We start from the raw sequence: 21135 nt of genomic DNA, 5'->3' as shown, positions 1-21135 counted from the left end.
GCTACAGGTCACAGATGGCACCAAGCTCCAGTAGGCCGTGGCCAACTTCTCTGCCCTTCCTGGAAGGAAATTCAGACCCCTTCTAAGTGATATGCCCCCTGCTCCTGAAGCAGCTCAGAAAGAAATACTAACATACACCGTGCCAGACAGGTTTGCCCTCTGTATCATGTCTTTGCTTTTGTCAGAGGTTGACATTGCTATACTCATTTATATCTATCTCCCTGGTCCAACTTTAAAAACAGTTTCTTACTTACATTTTACTTTTAAATTTCATGCATTTTTTGAAAAAGTGTCTCAATATGTTTGTTTCCGAAGGCTTGAGACAAAACACGCAATTAGTTCCAAGCAAGCCAGGACTCCTATGTATTCATTCCTGCTAAGGTGTCAGGGGACATAGCTCTGTCCCCGGTCATGCTCTCATTGTTGACAGTTATGTTCTGGGGACACAGGGCCCTTGGCCAGTGGACGGCTGTCACCGTGGCACCTTTCTCCCCTGGGGCCGCAGTGTAGGGAGTCCCCAGCTGGTCAGGCTGCTGGCAGTCCCTTCCCACATGAAGCAGGGCCCCCCTGAGCACCTTTGCCTCAATCGACTGGTAGTTCAGCCGTGTCACACTTGGCAGAAATGTCAGGGAGAGTGGGCTAGGGAAAGAGAGAATTCTGACAAGGCTGCTGCCTTTCCCTGGGCCTGTGAGGAGCAAGGGACGCTGGTGGCCTGAGGGATAAACTGTGCTGTGATGTCAACCCCTCAGCTCAGGTCACCTCCTGCAGCAGAGTCCCCTCTGGCCTCCTGTGCCCTCCAGGGAGTCAAAGAGATAAGCTCATCTTGCTCTAGGGTGACAGGACGCAGCAGGCGACACAACTGAGTGGTCAGCTCTCAGGGGTGCATCTGAGCTCAGAGATGGACCCCTTTCTTGTGAGTGAGCCCCACGGCCTCTTAAACCCCCGTGGAAAGGGACCTCATTAACTCGAGAAACCACTGGGCTGGCCTGTTATAATGTCAGGATGCTTTGGAAGAGGCTCAGCTTCAAGGGGAAGTGCAGGGGCCAAAGGTGTGAGCCGAGGATGCCTGTGCCCCGTTCTCCCGCCCTGGTCCAGCACTTGCTGGGTGATTGGCAGCTGAGGCAGGCTGATGGGAGCCAGGCTCCGACCTCAGATGTGTCCAGGTGGCCACATCCTAGTTGGTGATGGTGAGCCTTGTTCCCGGAGCTGGGTCAGCTCTCCTCTCGTTAGCACAATTTTGTGTGCCGGACGCGCGGTGAGGCCAAACAAACTGAAACATCGGAGTTTGGAGAAGAGAAAGGTTTATTGCAGGGCCACGCAAGGAGACCGGTGGCTCACGCCGTAAAAAGGCCCCCGAAGGGTTTCAGCAAACAGTTTTAAAAGCCAGGTGAGGGAGGAGGGCCGGTCCTAGGGTATGTGATCAGCTCGTGCACGATTCTCGGATTAGCTGATGGTGAGAGAACAGAGCAGGGTCACAGGGCTTCACGTTATCAGACCTTAGGCTCCAGGAGGCCGGGGGCTCTGGGTTTATGGTCATCAAGGAGTTAATATCTTCCATCTGGTGAGGGTTTTAGCATCTGCAAAACAACTCAGGAAATGTGTGTCAGATACTATTATCTGGGTACTTCAGGGAGGCCCCACAGCAGAGGACATGGGGAGGGGTCTGTCCTGGGGACAGACAGACCCATGGGTCCTGCTCAGTTACACTCCGTCACCTTCACTGCTCCCTGCTTAGCGTTTGAACGTTGTTACTGCCATCTCAAATGAAGAATGATGAAAGGGAGCAGCATGGTTTTGTTTTCTTCGTGTGCGTGCGTGTGTGTGTGTGTGTCTGTCTGTCTGTCTGTCTATATTAGGAAGAGATACGCACATGGGTTTCAATGCATTAAGTGTTTTCCCCGTTTGCTGCAGTTCCCACCACTCGCTATTAGGCACCTAGTTCACTGCCTCGTTTTCTTACATGACGAATCCCTGAAAGAATCTGAATTTGTGATCCCTGAGAGAACCAATCCCCACGTCACACCTCACACCCATCTTTTAAAAGCCTACTCTTGGGGCTTCCCTGGTGGTGCAGTGGTTGAGAGTCCGCCTGCCGATGCAGGGGACACGGGTTCGTGCTCCGGTCCGGGAAGATCCCACATGCTGCGGAGCCTGCGCGTCCAGAGCCTGTGCTCCGCGACAGGAGAGGCCACGGCAGTGAGAGGCCCGCGTACCGCAAAAAAAAAAAAAAAAAAAAAAAAAAGCCTACTCTTGGAAGACAGTTAGTTTTAGTCATTTATATGTTAAAGGAAAACCATTTCCTTTTCATTGTTTCTTTCTGCTAAGGATGACTTATCCTTAATCTTTTATACTAATTCTAAAAAAAAGGATTTAGTGCTTCCCATGTTTTTGTGGTACGCGGGCCTCTCACTGCTGTGGCCTCTCCCGTTGCGGAGCACAGGCTCCGGACACGCAGGTTCACCGGCCATGGCTCACGGGCCCAGCCGCCCCGCGGCATGTGGGATCTTCGCGGACCGGGGCATGAACCCGTGTCCCCTGCATCGGCAGGCGGACTCTCAACCACTGCGCCACCGGGGAAGCCCGGTATTTCCCATGTTTTAAGAGGAGTTTGGCTTTAACAAAAGTGCCCCCAGCCCCAGTCCGTACGTGGTCATGCCCAGTTGGCATCACATCCGTTCTATTAAGGTCTTAATTTACAAATCTGTGACTAGGCAAAGTATCTATTAGAGATACTCCATCAAAATCTCACCATCACCCATGCTCCCAAGTGGGAGGAGAGAGGCCCCACCTAACTGGGCCCAGGGTCCAGGGTAACACTCCAAGCCTATCTGCCTGTGGCCCTGGGGTTACTCCGAGCCTTGCTGGCCCCTTCTCCTCCTCTCTGAAAGGCTCTGTTTGCAGCAGGCCAGGGCTGGGTGCCAGGGGCGGGTCCAGTGTGGGCACACACCTGCCTCCACCACAGAAATGGGGGTGCACCTGCTGTCTTAGCTCAGGCTGCCAGAGCAAAATGCACGAGACTGGGTGCCTGAAACAACAGAAATTTACTTCTCCTGGTTCTGGAGGCTCAAAGTCCAAGATCAAGGTGTCTGCAGGGTCTGGTTCTGCTGAGGACCTGCCTCCTGGCTTGTACACCGCCGCCTACTCACCATGTCCTCAGTTGGCGGGGAGAGAGCCCTCCTCCTCTCCTTACAAGGACGCTAATCCCACCCGCCGAGGGCCTCACCCTCGTGACCTTGGCCTCATCTAACGCTTATGACCTCCCAAAGGCTCCACCTCCAGAGACCATTGCATTGGGGTTGAGGGCTTCACCATATGAATTTAGGGGGAGCATTCAGTTTGTAACAGGAAGCCAGCAGGTTTTTGCTACATGTGATTGGACTGTGTGATCTGTTAGGTCAGCACCCTTCCAGGACATTCCCCAGGTCTTCAGCCCAGAAGAAGCAGCCTTCTTCATTTTCATGTTTGCCACCAAGTGAAATACACCATGTAAACACTGCCTGCATCTTTCCCCTCGTGAGTTCCTGCATGATCCATATTTATCTGAGGGAACTATTCACAAGAGGATTTGAAAGACATTAGGGGGTCTTGCCTCAAGCTAAACTATAAAAGTCAGTCTTTGGTGGCTGAGAAGAAAGCAGTGCCTTGTCGGGTTGTCAGACTGTTGTTCTGTTCATCTGCTCTGTGTGTGTGTGTGGGGGGGGTGGGTGTGGGTGTGTGTGGGTGTGTGGTGGAGTCGTATTCTTCCTGAGACTGGAAGCTGACAGCTCCTGGGGACAGTTCTTAATTAAGTCCCTTTGTGTGCAAATCCATTCTCTGACAGCCAGTAGAAAGACAAAAAGAACAAAACAAAACCAGAATCTTCTCTGAAGGCGCAGGAAGCAGCAGTTTGCTGTAGCTCCGTAGCCATCGACTTGTGCTGGAGGCTGGAAGGTCGCTGTGGATCAGGTTCATGTCAATTCGGGGCTGCTATTCCCAAGGGAGGGAAGATGGTGGGGTGGGGACGGAGGGGCTGGAGCCCTCCCTGCTGGCCCTGATGGACAAGGGGAGCTCAGACAGCGGGCGGAGCCTGGGAGACATGGGCTGCTGGGTGGGCTCCTCTGTGTCTGGGTAGGACCCTGCTGCTTCCCAGGGTGGAGACAGAGCCTTGCTCTAGTTTAAGATATTTCAGGTCGAGGAAACTTGAGTAAGGTTGGGAAAGGATTTAGTTTGAGGTGACTGTTGAAAAGAAAGCTGGGACCTGCATAGCATCTTCCAGGCATCTTGCAGGGAGTCAGGGGAGGGTGGTCAGAGCAGGCAGGGTGGCCCAGGACATACTCATGAAGATGATATGTGAGCAGAGCCCGGTGGCCTGACCAGACCCTGCGTTCCGGCCGCTGCCTTTCCTTTCTATGTGGGTTTCTTGACAATTCACCAAACCCCTGAGTGAGTGTTCACCCCATAAAAAAGCAGAGTTGAAAAGCATTGCTCCTACATTTTCTTCCAGCTCCAAAATATCACAGCTCCGGGTTATCAGAAGCTAATGAGACCTGTGGTTTAAGTAGAAGGGGATTCCCCTTAAGTGCATCGCACTCACCAGTGTGACCCCGGGCACTTTTGGGAAGACACTAAGCAGCTGGAAGGACACTTTCGCCATCTGGTGACAAAAGTGTGACAGTGGCTTTGGGAGGATGCTAGTCATCCAGGGCCAAGCCAAGGAAGGACTGCTTTCAGCGAAGGGCGATTTTAGCTCCTGCCTCTTGTTTCTTCTTTTTTTTTCCTTTCTTTGTTTTTATTATTTTCAGATATCATTTGATTTTATCACATTACATTTTTGTTAAAATAAGATGAACATTATCCTATTAAAATATAACGCCAGAAAAATAAAGAGAGATTATTAAAGAAGTCACCATCCTTTTTGGGGAGAGAAGATATGCTTGAACAGAGGAATTCTTTTTTTTTTTTTTAAGAAGATTAGCTGATTGCAAAACTTTAACTTAGATTGTTGTTTTGGAGGTAAAGGAAAAAATGAACTGATAAAACGATATAGTCTCCAAACTCTAAAACACTTACTTTAGATTTTTATTTTGAGAACTACTGAAAAATTACTCCTGGAAAAAAAGGTTAAAATTTGTATTTATCTCTGTACACGGCAACTTGTCTCTTAATTGGAAGTTATCCGAATAATTATACAACAGGGTCATAATGTGTAAACAAAACTCAAATGCACAAACACTGAGATCTTGTTCTTTAGTTTTAGAACAATTCTTTTAGTTCTGCTGATGGTGGGAAACGTTATGCTTTCCAGTTTAGATTTCTAAGTCTCTTTGGGGTAGGTTCTCAGCCCCAGGAGGGAACCGTGGCACCGGCGAGGCCCCTCCTTGTCTGGATGGTGCCCCTCTCTACCTGCTCTACCCTCCCCAGCTGACTTATCCACATTCCAGTCTGATCCCTTTCCTCTCCCTCCCACTCCAAGAAACAGCTTTGCTTTTAAAAGCCATAATATGCACACAGCTCAGCTGCCATCTGCCATTGCCTGCTTTTCTGTTAGTTTCTCTTTTTATGTGTCAGCTCCCCAGCCAGACTGGGCACAGAGGTGAGCGACTTGGGTGTGTCTTTGTATCTCTCTGTGAGAATACAGGATTCTGTTCGGGTCTTGAGCCTATGGGATTGGTCAGTGGAGGGTGGAGGGCCTGGTGGTGGGGCTGAGACGCCTGCTCTTGTATCCTTGCCCCGGAACCACGTGTGCAGAATCCCCAGCCAGCAGGGTGGGTGTGTCCACATTGTATATCTCCCACTTTTGGATTTGAAGTTTGTCCACTGGGTAAGTAGGAGAGTATGAGTTCTCAGCTACCCCTTATAAATGTTAGAGATATATAGGAAACACTGACACACAGAGTAGAATAGTTAGGAAAGATGTAATAGGCAGAGGGTGGTGTGACACCTGCTCCCCACGTGCAGGACTGGATTGCTCCAGAATCTCGAGGTTTTGCTTCCTGATCTCAGGCTGTGCACTTCGGGACCCTGTTTCTAGCCATGCCCTTTATGCACTTGTCAGATCCCTTCTGTAAAGCCTCTGCTTTCGTGTTTATATCATCCTAGCATCTGTATCTTCTCTTCCATTTGTGGATTAAATGTGTAATCCACATCCTGGTCCCTCATAATGGAAAGATTTCTCTTTCTTCCCTTTGCCTCGTGTGTGGGTATCTAATCCTAGAGCAGCTCCTTACCGGGTGGTGAGCAACCCTTCCGGAAGCAAAGCTGTAGATTTCATTTTGTATGTTTCTCCTCATGTGCTGTGCAAGTTAATTTCAGCTCCTCTGTCTTTCAATGGTTTCTTCCTTGACTCAGTCAATATTTATTGAGCCCGTGCAGCTTTTTGCATCAGCTCAGTTGCTCTAATCATCCGGGATGTGACAGAGACGTGACACGCCCTGGCCCTTGAGTTGCACTGAATCTAGTTGGCAGCTGACTGCAGGCTGGGAGTCGGGCTCTAGTGACAGGACACAGCGCTCTTGGCCAGCACGCCGGGAGGAATTCAAGGGGTCCTGGGCTTATGGAGATTCAAAGGAAGGGGTGGATCGGGAACTGGGAAAGAGGAAGGGAGAGGGAAGCCCGGATTTCAGGGTTTCTCTTTGTTTTCGTGTTAATCTTAGTTTGTGTCATTGTAGAATCCAACACTATGGGGGTTAGAAACATAAACGGAGCCTCTCTGCTGATGGACAAAATAGAGAAATGGAGAGAAGACTTTATTTTAGGTGGAATGGTTTTAACTGAGAAAGGTCTGGGCTGACACCTCTTAGCTCACAAATTAATCCCATCTATGAAAACGTTACAATTCCTTGGGAAGCTATGCTGGGATTTTCATGCCTCTCATTTGTCTGTTCCTGAGGAGGAATCTGCATTCAGCCTGGAATTAGTGGGGTTTCATGGCACCCACGCCAGCAACCACAGGACGAAGTTCCAGATCGGAAATATAATGTGGTTGCTCGTCAGAGAGTAGGATTCAGGTGACACAAGGCATCTTTGAGTTCTCACCCAGGCCACTGGCCTCTTCTGGCAGCACAGGACAGAAAGATGTGTTGAAGCTGGATTTAAGAAAAGTATGTTGGCCTTCCCAAGTAGGTGGGCATTCTGCTGGGTGGTGGAAGGTGCAGCTATGTAGGCAGGATAGAGCAGGAGGAAGTGTCTGGAAATTAGTTTCTTTTTTTGTGCATGAATTTTCATAGCAGCTTGATGGGTAACAGCCCCAAACTAGAAACAACCCAAATGTCCATAAACAAGTAAATGGATAAACAAACTGTAGCATGTCTATAAAATGGAATATTGTCAAAAAGGAATGACAGGATACAGCACAGACACATCTCAAAATAACTATGCTGAGTGAAAGAAATCAGGCAAGAAAGAGTACATGTATGAAATAAGTTTCTGCCTTCCAGAACGGAAAGACATTTGGGACACAGACAAGAGTGGGATTCAAACTCAACCTGCCTTCTGCTGTATTTCAGAGCCTGGTCCTTCTCATGGTTATGAAATGACACAAGGCAAAGCTCCTTATAGATAGATATCTGACTGCACCTGAGGCCATAAATGTGAAATATATGAGATAAAATACAACTGCCTACAAACAACTAGCATAGAAGCTCCTCCCAAGCCACCACTTACTTCCTGTAGATCCTTTATGTATGAGGCCCTGAATGTAAGCAGTATCCATTAGGAAGGGCTCATTCTACATCTGAGAACTGTTTCCCACGTAAATTGTATCGCTTGTTCCTACTTAGTTGTTTAGAAACAGGCTCAGTATGTATTTTACAGTCCTTACTGCCTATGTACATGTGATACAGACATGTATGTCATTACTGAGCATTCTGAGGGTCTAACTAATTATGAAAATACTTTAGCTACCATCAGGTTAAGATCTTTCTTTTGCCTCTGCTGTGCACTTTGTATTCACGGCTGCTTCGTGGAAAACATGCTCAGACGTGTCTGTTCTTCATGGTTTTGCTGCAGGTTAGATCCACTTTGCAGCACTGTCGTTCATAAGCCACAGTCACTGGGGTGACTCTGAAAGCAGAGGGGGCCAGTGAGAGCCCTCAGCATCGGTACCTGGATCCGAGGCTGGTCCAGGCGCTGGCCCTTTGCCAGCCTTCCTAACCCCTCCCCCTCTGCCCGCCAGCCATCACCCATGTTCCCACCTTCCTGGAACTAGCATACGTGGGTCTCATCGGTCTGGGCTCAGGACTGGGATGAGTGAATGAAGAGCACAGAGCTTCCCTTTACTCTCACTCCCAATTCTGCAAGACTGAGCTCTTTTTCTCCAGCACAACGGTTGACTACTCCAGCCCCTAGTGGGTACCTTGAGAATGGCTCCTCTTCCACAAATGCCCGGGTGCTTTATCTAAGTTCTGTACAAAACTTGATTTGCAACTGGAAGATGGCAGAGGATGGCATTTCTGTCATCAGGCGTGTTAGACAAGGTGTAGGCGGCTATTGCTAGCAGGAGGGTTTGCAGAAACACACCTTAGAAGCTCACGTTCCTGCTCGCAGATCCAGCAACGCACTGGGCATTCTTACCTTCGGTTTGCACAGAAGGACAAAGAACGTGGGTTGACAGGAGGCCTTCTGGTGCTTGAGCTGGTACCTGAGGGCTCTTCGGCTTGGGTGATGCTCAGACCTGGTGCCTGGAATCAGAGCAGTAATGTGGAATCCAATCAGGGTCTGGGCAGGCCGACCTCCCACCAGGGTCCCAGACGCCGGAGCTGGCTGCCCCACCTGCTACCACCATGGGGTGTGGGGTGGATCCCAGCCACACGAGTGGTCTGGGGCAGACAGAGCAGGGCTGGGAGCTGAGGCCGGGGAGGGACACACACACACACACACCCGTGACCCTCACTCTAAGCCTCAACTCTGATTTTTGAGAAGTAAAGAAACCTCCACATAGTTACACCAGGATTTCCAAATGGGTAGTGATAGTAAAACCCACAGTTCAATTTTTGATCACGTTGCAGACCTTTCAGAATTTAGCAGTCCCGGCTGCGTGTGTGGGTTGAGCATGTCTCTGTGGTGGAAGAGGGCAATGTTTCAGGCCCAGAGCAGGAAGGAGGGTTTAGTTTGCAGCCCTGCCCAGGAAGCGGCCAGGAGGGGCTCCTCGGGGCCTGTGACGATGCCTTTCTGGTTTGAAGTTGCACCTTTGTTGTTCTCCTGAAGCCCTGTCCTGGGGACAGCACAGAAGGGCCCTTCTCTCCTTTCAAATTCCAAACCCAAATGGGGCTTTTTCCTGCTCCCTACAGAACAGGAAGCGGGTGGGAAGGGCCAGGGGCTCGAGCCGGAGCCCCGTCTCTGATGAAAGGTCCGCCCACAGCCTTCCAGAACAGGAAGGGCCGCGCCCCTTTCTTGAGGACAGACCCGTCATCCCCGGCCCTCTTTGCTCCTTCCTGACTATCCAGCCCTCCAGATGGGACCGTCCTCACCTCACCCGGGGCAGGGGCTGCCTCTCCACCGTCTGACCCAGCGGGTGAGTGCCCTCCAGACTGTGTGTCCCGCCCTGGAGGGGGCAGTGAGGAGTCTTACAGTGTTCCAGAAGCAGGGCGTGGTCAGCTCCTGGACATTCTCTGATTGGCTGCTGGTGAGGTCATCGGGAGTCGGCATCCTCAACCTCCTGGTTCCAGCTGGTCTGGGGTCTCCGTGCTGGTGAGCAGCTTGCAGCTAACTTCTCCCACCCGGTGGGGATGTCAGTATCTGCAAAACAGGTCAAAGGACACAGCTCAGAATATTGTCTATAGGCCTTGAGGAGGAACTAAGATAAAGGTCCTTGACTTTGTTTAATGGCTGAAGTATTATTTTGTCTTGCTTGACTGTTTTCCTTTCTTTCTGCATTTTCTCACTTCTCTGATTAAATTTACTCTTTGGCTAAAGTTTTTCTACAGACAAAAGACAGGTTGAGGACACGGGTGAGGGTCTATTCTGGGAAGGACCCATAGTGTCCTGCTCGGTTACATCCTGTGCAACTCAGGGTCTCTGCTTTTAAAATTCCGAATCCTTTTCTTATCCTGCTTGCTGAATAAACCCACCCTGGACACAAGGATGCTACAGGCTGAAAAGAGAACTGGAAGGAGACAAGGACAGGAGGAGAGCGGAGGCAGAGAGATGCTTGTTATGGTAGCGAGAGAACCTTCTCGCGCCAGCACTGCTTCTCAAAAACGTGCCTTTACATTGTTGTAAGATTGATTTTTAACTTCTAAGGCTATAATGCAGACCAGGTCAAGATTTTGTCCCGGGCCACTCTAAAGTTTTTTCTCAGTGTTTTCTTTCTTTTGTTACTTTCTAAGCATGAACACACACACACACAGAGACACACACACACACCCCTAAGTCGTGACTCCCAGCCAGACAGTGGTCTAGTACCTTTAAGTACAAATTGAGCTTTTGCTTCATGCAGTAACCAGGCCACTTGGTGGAGATTGCAGTTTTGGGTTTTTGCACGGTATAGACCAAGGGAGCGTCCGAGAGTGCTGTTTGTGTAGTGCTGGTCGTGCCACTCGTGTTGTACGCAAAAGTCAAGTGGGGCTTCCCTGCCCAGAAAACTGTTTGGCACCCCCCGCCCCATCCGCACTGTCCTTTAAAGCACGTGTTTCCACATCACAGCTCCCGATTGCTGGGTCCACATGTGCTGTTTCTGCTTTGTCATGGGTCACCCCAGATGAAAAATCACTCTGTGGGTGGTTTCCAGGAAAAAAGAAACCGTCCCCATCACGGCCTGCCTGAGTGACTACAGGAGGACTTGTTGGCAGTGTCCAGCATTGCCAGGAATGGCCGTTATGCTTGAGTGGAGCCGTCCAGAAAGGTAGAGTTGGGGCCAGTGGCTGGAAAGGGCAGCAAGGCCAGCTGGAGCCTGGAGGTGAAGGCCATGGGGACGCTGGGTGATGAGCCCTGAGAGGCCCTGGACTCGAGCCGGAGCCCTGTCTCGGACGAAGGTCTGCCCACAGACGGTGGCCTGATGCCTCTGGGTCTCAGTTTCCTCGCCAGAAACCAGGGCGATCATGTTAGTAGGGGTGTTTAGTGTTGCCATGAGACGGACATGAGATCACGCTGGGCCGGCCCCCGGCCGGGTCCCCGGCCCTGAGAAGCCCCCGTCTCCTTCCCTTACCCCAGCCTTCCTGCCCTGCTCTGCTGTCTTCTCACAGCAGAGGTGCTGGGGGTGGGCCGGGCTGGCTGGGTGGCCCTGGGCGGAGCTGTGGGAAAGGGGTTCACCTGCAGGATGCCTGGCTGGGCAGGAATCCAATATGACGTGTTATTTACTTTTTTAAGAAACAAAACCCTTTCTTCAACAGAAAGCTTATGAAGAAGCTCACTATGTGGGTTGATAAAGATACAGAGGCTCCGGTGTGGAGCTGGGAGGGATTGAGCATCCCAGGCCCCATCGGTGTGTCCCCTGCTTCCCCCCAGGGGAGGCTGCTTAGCCCCAGCCCCGTCCTCACGCTCTGGGACCCCGGGGCTGGTGAGTGCATGCCGTTCCGGGCCGAGGATGGAGACACTGCCCTGACCGTGGCCTGTGTTGCAGGTGTCGCCATGCGAGCGGTGCCGCTGCGAGGCCAGCGGGGAAGTGCTGTGCGCGGTGTCCGCGTGTCCACAGACCGAGTGCGTGGACCCCGTGTACGAGCCCGACCAGTGCTGCCCAATCTGCAAAAACGGTAGGTGGATGCGCGTCCGGCCCGCGATCACGCAGGGGTCCCTGCGCGCTTCCCGCCGATGAAGCACGGGATGCAGTGCGGGATGCAGTGCAGGAGGCATGTGAGTTTCAGTATTTGCATCCACGCCCTTGCACGCGGGTTCCTGCTCTCTGGGCCCCGGGGACCCGCGGGAGCTGGGCTCCAGTAAGGCCTGCTCTGTCTTATCGGTGTCAGCACAGTGTTTTGCACCCGTTTAGTTCTTTGGGGGAAAATTCAATTTCCACTCTTGAGGAGAGTCGCTTATTTTAATTTAACTTTGTTTGTTCTTGCAAAGCAGTTTCTCTCTTTCCGAGACAAATCAAACATGCCGGTTGGGCTTATTTACTTTTCATTACCAAGTGGATTAAGCGTGAAACATCGTTGAATATTTTTCATAAGCAACTTTGGCAGGAAGAGAACCCCCTCTTACTCCCAGTGAGAGCCGGTGGGAGATCAAAAGCCTTGTCTGCTTTATGAAAGAAAAATGGCAGGATGGCTTTGGTTAGCAAGGGAGAGTGTTTCCTCATCCTGAAGGATAAGTACTTTGTACCTGAGATGCTGCGTGCATCCGGGCATCACTTTAAGAGGGTGTTGAGAAGAGTGGGTTCCCGGGGAGGATGGGATGAAGACCCGTGGCCCAGGATGGTGGTTGGATGAAGCAGTTGAGCGCAGCTTGGAAAAGAGTGGACTCTGGACATAAGACCACATCTTCAAGTACATGAGGGTCCTGCCTTGGGAGAGGGTTGGGTCGTCTCTGTGTGGCCCCAAGGCCACGGTGCTAGGACGAAGCCAGGGCAGAGTGTCTCAAAAAGATGAAGGCAACTCCATGGCCTGAGCATTTCAGAGACGGGAGGGGCTCACCTGTGAGGTTATCAGCTCGTCATCTGTGGGGTTGCTGGACATCAGGCCGTGTGGTGTGGGCTTTGTCAGTGGCTGATGGTTACACGAGGCCGCTGTTAGTGTCTGAGGCAATTCTGAGATTCTGCAGTCATGCCCGCTGCGTGGGCTGTGAGGTTCCATGGATACCTTTCACCAAGTGCACCCAGATACCTAGATTTCACCACGAGAAATTGTAAAATTCTTGGGCTTCCCTGGTGGCGCAGGTTGAGAGTCCGCCTGCCGATGCAGGGGACATGGGTTCACGCCCCGGTCTGGGAAGATCCCACATGCCGCGGAGCGGCTGGGCCTGTGAGCCATGGCCGCTGAGCCTGCACGTCCAGAGCCTGTGCTCCGCAACGGGAGAGGCCACAACAGTGAGAGGCCCGCGTACCGCAAAAAGAAAAAGAAAAAAATCATTTTAAAACTCTTGAAAGCAATCAACAGAAGTGGACGTGAAGCTTCTGTGGAAGCAGGACGGTGGCAGCCACTCCACCGGTGGTGTGGAGTGAAGTAAGCGTGGGGAGGGGGCGCTGGTGCCTGGGGTTGGTGAGGAAACCACACGACTGAGGTCCAGGCTGCAGCACACTGCACGAGGCGGTATGGCTGAGCCTTCCCGAGTCAGTGATACTTAGTGAATGTCTTGCATATAAGTGGCTCAAATAGTTGGCATCTTAGGTACGCAAGATATTGTGTCGCTCTTGTCAGTTATGACAAAAAAATAAACACAAAGTTTTGGCCTTAGGCAGTCAGGGAATTCTCGTTTGGATGTTTACAAAAGATGGAAAGACATGATTTCAATCCTTGAGGATATTTTCAATCCCCGAAACTTTAGAAAGGTTTCAAACCTACAGAAAAGTTGATAAATAGCACGAAGAACAGAGGTGTACCCTTCACTGTATTTACCTGTTATTCACATTTTGCCGTTTTATTTGCTTTATCTCTTTTGAGCTCTGTCTGTCCCCATCTCTCTCTATCTCTGTATATCACCCACCACTGTCAATACATTTGCTTATTTGTTCTTTTTCATAATACACACAGGATACCTTCTATTTATACCACAACCAGCATGAAACCTACTGGTTAAAGTTCAAGATTTTTTTGCAGTTCTTTTTGCCCTTAAGATATATCCCAATTAGGGTATAGAGTTAGAGAACTTAGAAATTACCTGAATTAATTCTTTATCAAGTGTGGATATGTTAAAATTTTATAAAGATTTAAAGTCACTTATTTCTGTTTGATTCCGTTTTTAACATTAAGATATAATTTTATTGTTTGAATAAGCAAACAATGTTCAAAAGTAAAACCTGTATAAATATGGTGTAGTCAGAAATTCACAGAATGTTTTAAAGTTGCACTGATGGTTTGGGGAGAGAGATGGTTGTTGCCTTGATAGCAAACTTCTAAATGCTCTGCCATTGCCTTTACACTTTGAGAGACAGCATAGAATGAAATAAGGCAGGATTGGGGGTATTGTATTAAAGATTCTTAGAAGGAGGATGAATATGTTTTGTAAAACTAGATTAAGAAAGATTACAGGATACAAAAGGATTTGTATTCAAATGTTTGATCCAATTATATCAGAACAGCAACAACTTTTTATTTTCAGGAATACACACAGAAATAAATTTAAATGTCTAATCATGTAAGTACTCTTAAGTTTTGTTATAACGTATTCACTAGATATAATCTGTCTTTCATCTGTCTCTAGCTGTAGGGTATTCTGACCTTGACAGGGCAAATGGTGTTCAGAATTCTTACTGAAAAATTTGCTTGAAAAATGAGGACAGTTTCTATCAGAAATGAACGTCCTGTAATAATTGGTTGAGATTAGTGAATAATTGACAGTAGTCCATCCCTACCGCTGCGCACAAAACTTAATGTTTTCAATAAGAAAAAGTTATGCATCTGATAGATCACAGATTACAGGACATCAAAAGTGATGCCTTGTAAAATTAAATGCTTAGATAGACTTAGCTTGGATGGAAAGGAAAATCACGATTCAGTTGCAAGCTGCCAAAGTCACTTGCATCAAAGGAACAAAAGTTTGAAATCAAGAATGCCTGGAATATAAATAAATGATCACAAGTCACATACAACTTAAAATAATCACTTTGTTGATTTGTATAGATCAATCTCCCAAGGATTTTATTTTCTTTGGGACTGGTTTTCGGATTTTTCCTACTGATACAAACAGTGAGTGTTCTATTGACTTTCAGGATTTCAGGTTTTCTCTGGTGCTGGTGTACCTCAGATGAGGCTCACGTTCACAGCACACATTCCCTTCAAGCCGGAGATCAGAAGACTTCCGTCCTGCATGTGTGCACCTTACCTTACTTTAAACATTCAAAGGAAGGAAACTGACAAATGTAAGACATTGATGTTGACATACGAGGGCCTTGTTGGGATTAGCGCTGATTCTCCAAAGTGGAATATTATACCCAAGAGGGAATATGTACACCAAAATCACAAAGGCACTGAGTGTAGAGATTGTATGTCTCCCTGAAGTATTCAGTACTACTTGATGGGAGTTATTTAGAACTTTATTTCCACCAGAAAATGAATATGGCTATTTTTGGAGGAAAATGAAAACTTTTATGAATTTTTTAAGATAAATATGGAGACTTCAAATTATTAGAAGCCCTTTCATGGAAAACATGTGAGAAGCACTAAGAATTAGACATGGTTGTTTTTGTTTTTCTCTTGTGTATTTCAGCCAGTAGGATAAGATCATAATTAAACCACATGTAGTGAGTTGGACAGAACTGAATGATGTGTGTGTGTGTGTGTGTGTGTGTGTGTGTGTGTGTGTGATTCATATCAAGATCCTTCTCACAAGGAAAAGCCTACTCTCATCATATGGCTTCAACATTACATTTTTCCAAAATTTTTACCAAAGAAATAATACCAATCTTGTGGAAACACTTGATCATTATTTAAGATGACATGATCCTGTCCATAAAAAAAAATAAAGGAAACTACAAATATCAGCATTAATATTTGATTATACCAAGTTTGTTTTACAAAATCAATATGTAAAAATCAGCTGTATGTCTAGATACCAGCAACAAACAAATAGAAATGAATTAAAAACTACTCTTTCAAATAACATCATACTTACCAAATAATTAGAAGTAAACCTAACACAATTGGAGAAGAGTGCCACACTTAAAAATCTTAAAGCTTTATTGAGAGAAATTAAAGAAATCCTCAGTAAATGGAAAGATAGACAATATTCATGATTGGAAAACTCACTAATGTAAAGATGTCAGCAGCCTCAAATTATTCTATTAAATAAATAAAATCTATGTATTCAGCAGAATTCCAGTAAAAAAAATACAATGACTTTTTTGTGCAAATTACCAAATTCATTTTAAAATCCACATGGAAAGACAAGTTAAAAACTGGCCAGTGAAATACAGAAGAAGAACAACAAAGCTGTAAAATGTATACTGTAAAAGTGATTAACACACTGTGGTACTGTCTCAAAGATCAAAAGACTGACAAACCAGAGCAGAATAGAGTAAGAAAAGACTTAGGAATAAAAGACCTCTAGATACACGATGAAGCTGATCCTGCAGTATAGTGGGGAGGGGGGTGATCTTTCCAATTAATGCTACTAGGTCAGTTGGGAGCAATATGAAGATAAATGTTGATTTCTTCCTCACACTGTACAAAAAAAAAAAAATGACAGTTCCAAATAGACTACAGATTTAAATATGAAAGTTAAAATAATGCTTTTGAGGAAAACATAGAACATCTTTATGATTTTGATTAGGCAAAGGTTAATTTTAAAAGATACTAAAAGCAGGGCTTCCCTGGTGGCGCAGTGGTTGAGAGTCCGCCTGCCGATTCAGGGGACACGGGTTTGTGCCCCGGTCCAGGAAGATCCCACATGCCGCAGAGCGGCTGGGCCCGTGAGCCATGGCCGCTGAGCCTGCGCGTCCGGAGCCTGTGCTCCGCAACGGGAGAGGCCACAACAGTGAGAGGCCCGCGTACCGCAAAAAAAAAAAAAAAAAAGATACTAAAAGCACTAACCATATGGAAAGAATTGATACATTGGACTTTATTAAAATTAAAAACCTCTGTTCATCAAACAACACTACTAAACCAATGCAAAGCAGCGCACATGTTGGGAAAAATACATGCAGTGCATATATCTGACAAATGAATAAACCATTCTAACACAGCAAAACAAAGTAGAGAGATGAAAAAGTAGAGGTGAAAAGTAGAAAGAAAAATATAAAGGGATTCCAACTCTCTGTGGACCTCTGTGTCCTTCTTCTAGTTCCACTAATCATACACACAAGTTTTCTCACTGAGTTGTATGTACAGGGATGCTGCCACTCACCACTACTTTTGTAACATTGTAGTTCTGTGATAGGACCTGCTCTTGGTGTCGAGTCATGAGAGAACAATAAATTGGATTTCCTATTTTAGTGAAATTAATCTAGTATCAATCTGAAGTAGATTGTGATAAATTAAGATGCATATTTTAATTCTTAGAACAATCACTAAGAAAATGAACAAAGGAATTAAACATAGCACATGAAAAATATTTATTTAACTTAAAAAGGGCAGTCAGGGAGAATCAGAGGAATATAAAGCCAGAACACTTGTAGAAAACAAATAAAAAATGTATATGCACTTAATAATAGAACCTTAAAATACAGAAAATAAAAATTGACAATTCAAAGGAGAAATAGAAACTTAATCATAGTTGGAAATTTCAACAAGCTATTCAATAATTCACAGAAAATCTAGACAGAAAATTAGCAAGGATATGGAAGACTTGAATGACACTGTCAACTAACTTGACCTAACTGACATATATGTGGAACATGGCACCCAACCGCTGAAGAATGCTTTTCAAGTTGGTGGACGTTCTCCAGGGTAGACCATATGTCAGGACATAAAACAAATCTTAATAAATGTAAAGAACTTACTCATACAAACTTTATTCTTTGAACATAACTGAGTTCAGCAGAATTGATAACGGAAGAAATCTTGGAAATTTGCAAATATTTACAAACTATATAGCACACTTCTGAAATACCCATGTGTCAATGAAGAAATCACAGAGAAATTAGAAAATATTTTGAACTAGTACAAATGGCAACAGACCATACTAAAATGTATGGGATGATCCTAAGGCAGTGATTAGAGGGAAATTTACAGCTTTAAGCACCTATATCAGAAAAGAAGAAAGCTCTACAATAAATATGTAAGCTTCCACCTTAAGGAATGAGTGGAAGAAGAGCAAAGTGTTCTAAAAACATAGCACACAGTGAAAGAGAGAAAGTAACAAAAACGTGAGCAGAAATAAATAGGATAGAAAAAGCTTAGGAGAAAGTAAATCAGTTAAGTTAGCTCTTTGAAACTTGGGACTTTGAAAACATCAGTAAAATTGACAAAACTTTCACTAAACTAAGAAAAAAATCAGAGAGACAAATCAAGCTGGAAAGAGGGGACATTACTACCAACCCTACGAAAATGAAAAGGAATATAAGGCGATATTATTAACAACTTTATACCAACAAATTGGACGAGTTGGAAGAAATGGACAAATTTCTAAGAGAACACAAATTACTAAGACTAACTCAGTTCATTTCTGAATTGCCCTAAAAGAAATAAAAATTCAAATTTGTAATCAAAAGCTTCCCACAAATAAAAATCCAAACCTACATGGATTCATTTTAAATATTTTGTCAAATATTTAAAGAAAAAATAACACCAATCCTTCACAAACTCATTCAGGAAATAAAGGTGAAGGAACATTTCTCAATTTATTCTCTGTGTTTTTTATGGTCCTGGTACTAAAGCAAAGCAAAGGTATCACACACAAAAATACAACTACAGATCAATTTCTTTCATGATTACATATGGAAAACTCCTTAACAAAATATTAACAATCTGAATCCAGCACCATAAAAGGGATAATACATTATAACCAAGTGAAATTTATCCTGGGAATGCAAGGTTGGTTTATTATCTGAAAAATCAATTAGTGTAATATGCATATTATCAAAAAGGTAAAGAATAAGAAAAATGACCTCAAAAATGGAGAAGAGGTATTTGACAGTATTCAACACTCATTCATGATTAAAGCTCTCAACAAAATAGCAAAAGTGAAATTTCTATCCTGATAAAGGGCAACTATGAATAATCTATAGCTATAGCTAACATCATACTTAATGGTGAAAGACTGGATGTTTCACCAATAAGATCAGGGAGAAGGCAAGAATATCCATTTTTGCCACTTTTATCCACTACTGTAGAAAGAAAGAAAAAAAAATACAATAAAGCAAATTAAGAGGTAAAATTGCCTTTACTCAGATATGTCATGAAAAATATTTGAAAAATTCCAAGGATTACACACACACACATGCAACTATTAGCACTAATGAAGAATAACACCAGATTAATATATACAAAGTCATTTTTTGTAGCAAGCAGTGAACCACTAGCAATGGACAATAAAAAAAAGAAATTGACAAAATAGCTCCACTTGTAATAGCATCAAAAAGAATAGAATACTAAGAAATAAATTACCAACAGATGTGCAAGATTTATACACTGAAATCTACACATTATTACTGAAAAGAGATATAAATAAATGGAGAGATATTTTATGAGTAGAAGTCTTAATATCATCAAGATTGCAGTTGTTGCCAAATTGATCTATAAATTCAATGAAATTCTATACAAATCCCAACACACTTTTTGGGTAGAAATTGACAAGCTGATCTTAAAATTCTTATGGACCATAAAGGATAGACAAAACAATTTGAAAATGAACAAAACTGGAGAATTTGCACTATCCAATTTCATAACATATTATAAAGTCTTAATAATCAATATACAGTGGTATTGGTGTAAGGATAGACATGCAATAATGGAACAGAATTGAAAGTCTAGAAATAAATCCAGAATGTAAATCCTTACCTATTTATTTTTCACCAAGATACTAAGGCATTTCAACAGGGAAAGAATGAAAGAACAGTCTTTTCAATAAATGGTGCTGGGGTTATTAGACACCCTTGTGAAAAGAAGAAAAAAATTAACTTAGATCCTTACTTAGATCACCCCGTATACAAACATTAACTCAAAATGAGTCACAGACCTAAATGTAAGGGTTTAAACTATATAATTTTTATATTATTAAAAATAGAACATCTTCATGACCTTAGGTTGCGCAAAGAGTTCTTAGATTCAACACCAAAATCACAACTCATGAAAAGGAAAATAACTGATAAATTGAATATCATAGAAATTAAAAGCTTTCACATTTCAAAATACCTCATTACAAAAATGAAAATATAAGCTACAGACAGTGAGAAAATGTTTATAAATTATATACTTGATAAAAGTCTTGTATCCAGTTTATATAAAGAACTCATAGAGCTCAATAAAAAGATGAACAGCCCAATAAAAAATGGACAGAGGATTTGAACAGACAATTCAGCGAAGAAAGTAAACAAATGGTAAATAAGCACTTAAAAATATGCTCCACCTCCTTGGTCCTCAGGGAAATAAAAATTAAAGGCACAGTGAGATACCAGTATACCACCTCTAGAATGGTTCTAATCAAAAAGATAGACAACATCAGGTGTTGGCACAGATGTGGAGAAACTAGAACCCTCAAGCATTGCTGGTGGGAATGGTCCATGTGCTTTGGAAAACAGTTTGACATTTTCTTAAAAAGTGAAACAAAAACTTTTATCTGTCCTAGCAATTCCATCCTGGAATTCAATCCCAGGAAACTGAACACATGTCTATGCAAAGGTGTGTAAGTAAATATTCATAGCAGTATTATCCTTCATAGCCAAAAAAAAATAGAAATAACCCAAATGTCCATCAGCTGGTGAATGGATAAACAACATGATTATATCCACGCAATGGAGATCCACCAATAAAAAGAGATCAGCAAATGATAAATATATGCTACAAAATGCATGAACCTCAAAAACATCCTAAATGAAAGAAGCTAGTTGCAAAGACCACATATTGTATGATTCTACTTATTTGGAATGTCTAGAGAAGGCAAATTTACACAGGGAGAAAGCCCCTCAGTGGTGGCCTAGAGCTAGGATCAGAGAGGAGAATTAATCACAGATGGACAGGAAGGAATTTACTGAGGTGAGAGAAAGTTTATTAACTGGGTTGATTACTAAGATCATTAAATTGTACATTTAGAAGGGGTGAGTTTTATGGTGTTTAAAATATACCTCGATAAAGCTGCTAAAAATATGGATAGTCTCTTTAAAAGATAGACAGGTGAAATTTTTGTAATTTCCTTTGATTGACTTCTAAGGCCAGCCTTGATTACACATCTTTTCATCTTCCCTGAGAAAGTGCCTTTTCAAATCCTGCACTGGTGCCTTTGATAACTATGAAATCTTTTCATTAAGCCTGTAGTAGCTGAGGCCCTTCTAAGTATATACCGTTATGTACCTTGAAGAGCTAGGAGGCCATAAATGGTTGCAGACACACAAACCCATAGAGGCCCATGGGGTTTTCTAGACTTCCTGTGCTCTGGAGCCCCATGCATGACACAGATGTACAGCCCACACAA

The 21135-nt window shown here is 44.7% G+C and overlaps 1 protein-coding gene across 1 annotated transcript in view; it reads left to right on the top strand.

Moving 5' to 3' along the window:
* The window catches only part of VWC2 (von Willebrand factor C domain containing 2), a gene marked incomplete at its 3' end in the record, with an annotated part of 115872 nt that overhangs the window by 13590 nt on the left and 81147 nt on the right, over positions 1 to 21135 (top strand). The window contains exon 3 of the mRNA XM_079711145.1: positions 11537 to 11666. Coding sequence (XP_079567271.1) covers positions 11537 to 11666 — 130 coding nt within the window. The remainder of the gene's footprint in view (positions 1 to 11536; positions 11667 to 21135) is intronic.

Source organism: Hyperoodon ampullatus (assembly GCF_949752795.1).
Source record: "Hyperoodon ampullatus genome assembly, chromosome: 9".
Classification (NCBI taxonomy): domain Eukaryota; kingdom Metazoa; phylum Chordata; class Mammalia; order Artiodactyla; family Ziphiidae; genus Hyperoodon; species Hyperoodon ampullatus.
This window is presented reverse-complemented; position numbering and strand designations above follow the sequence as displayed.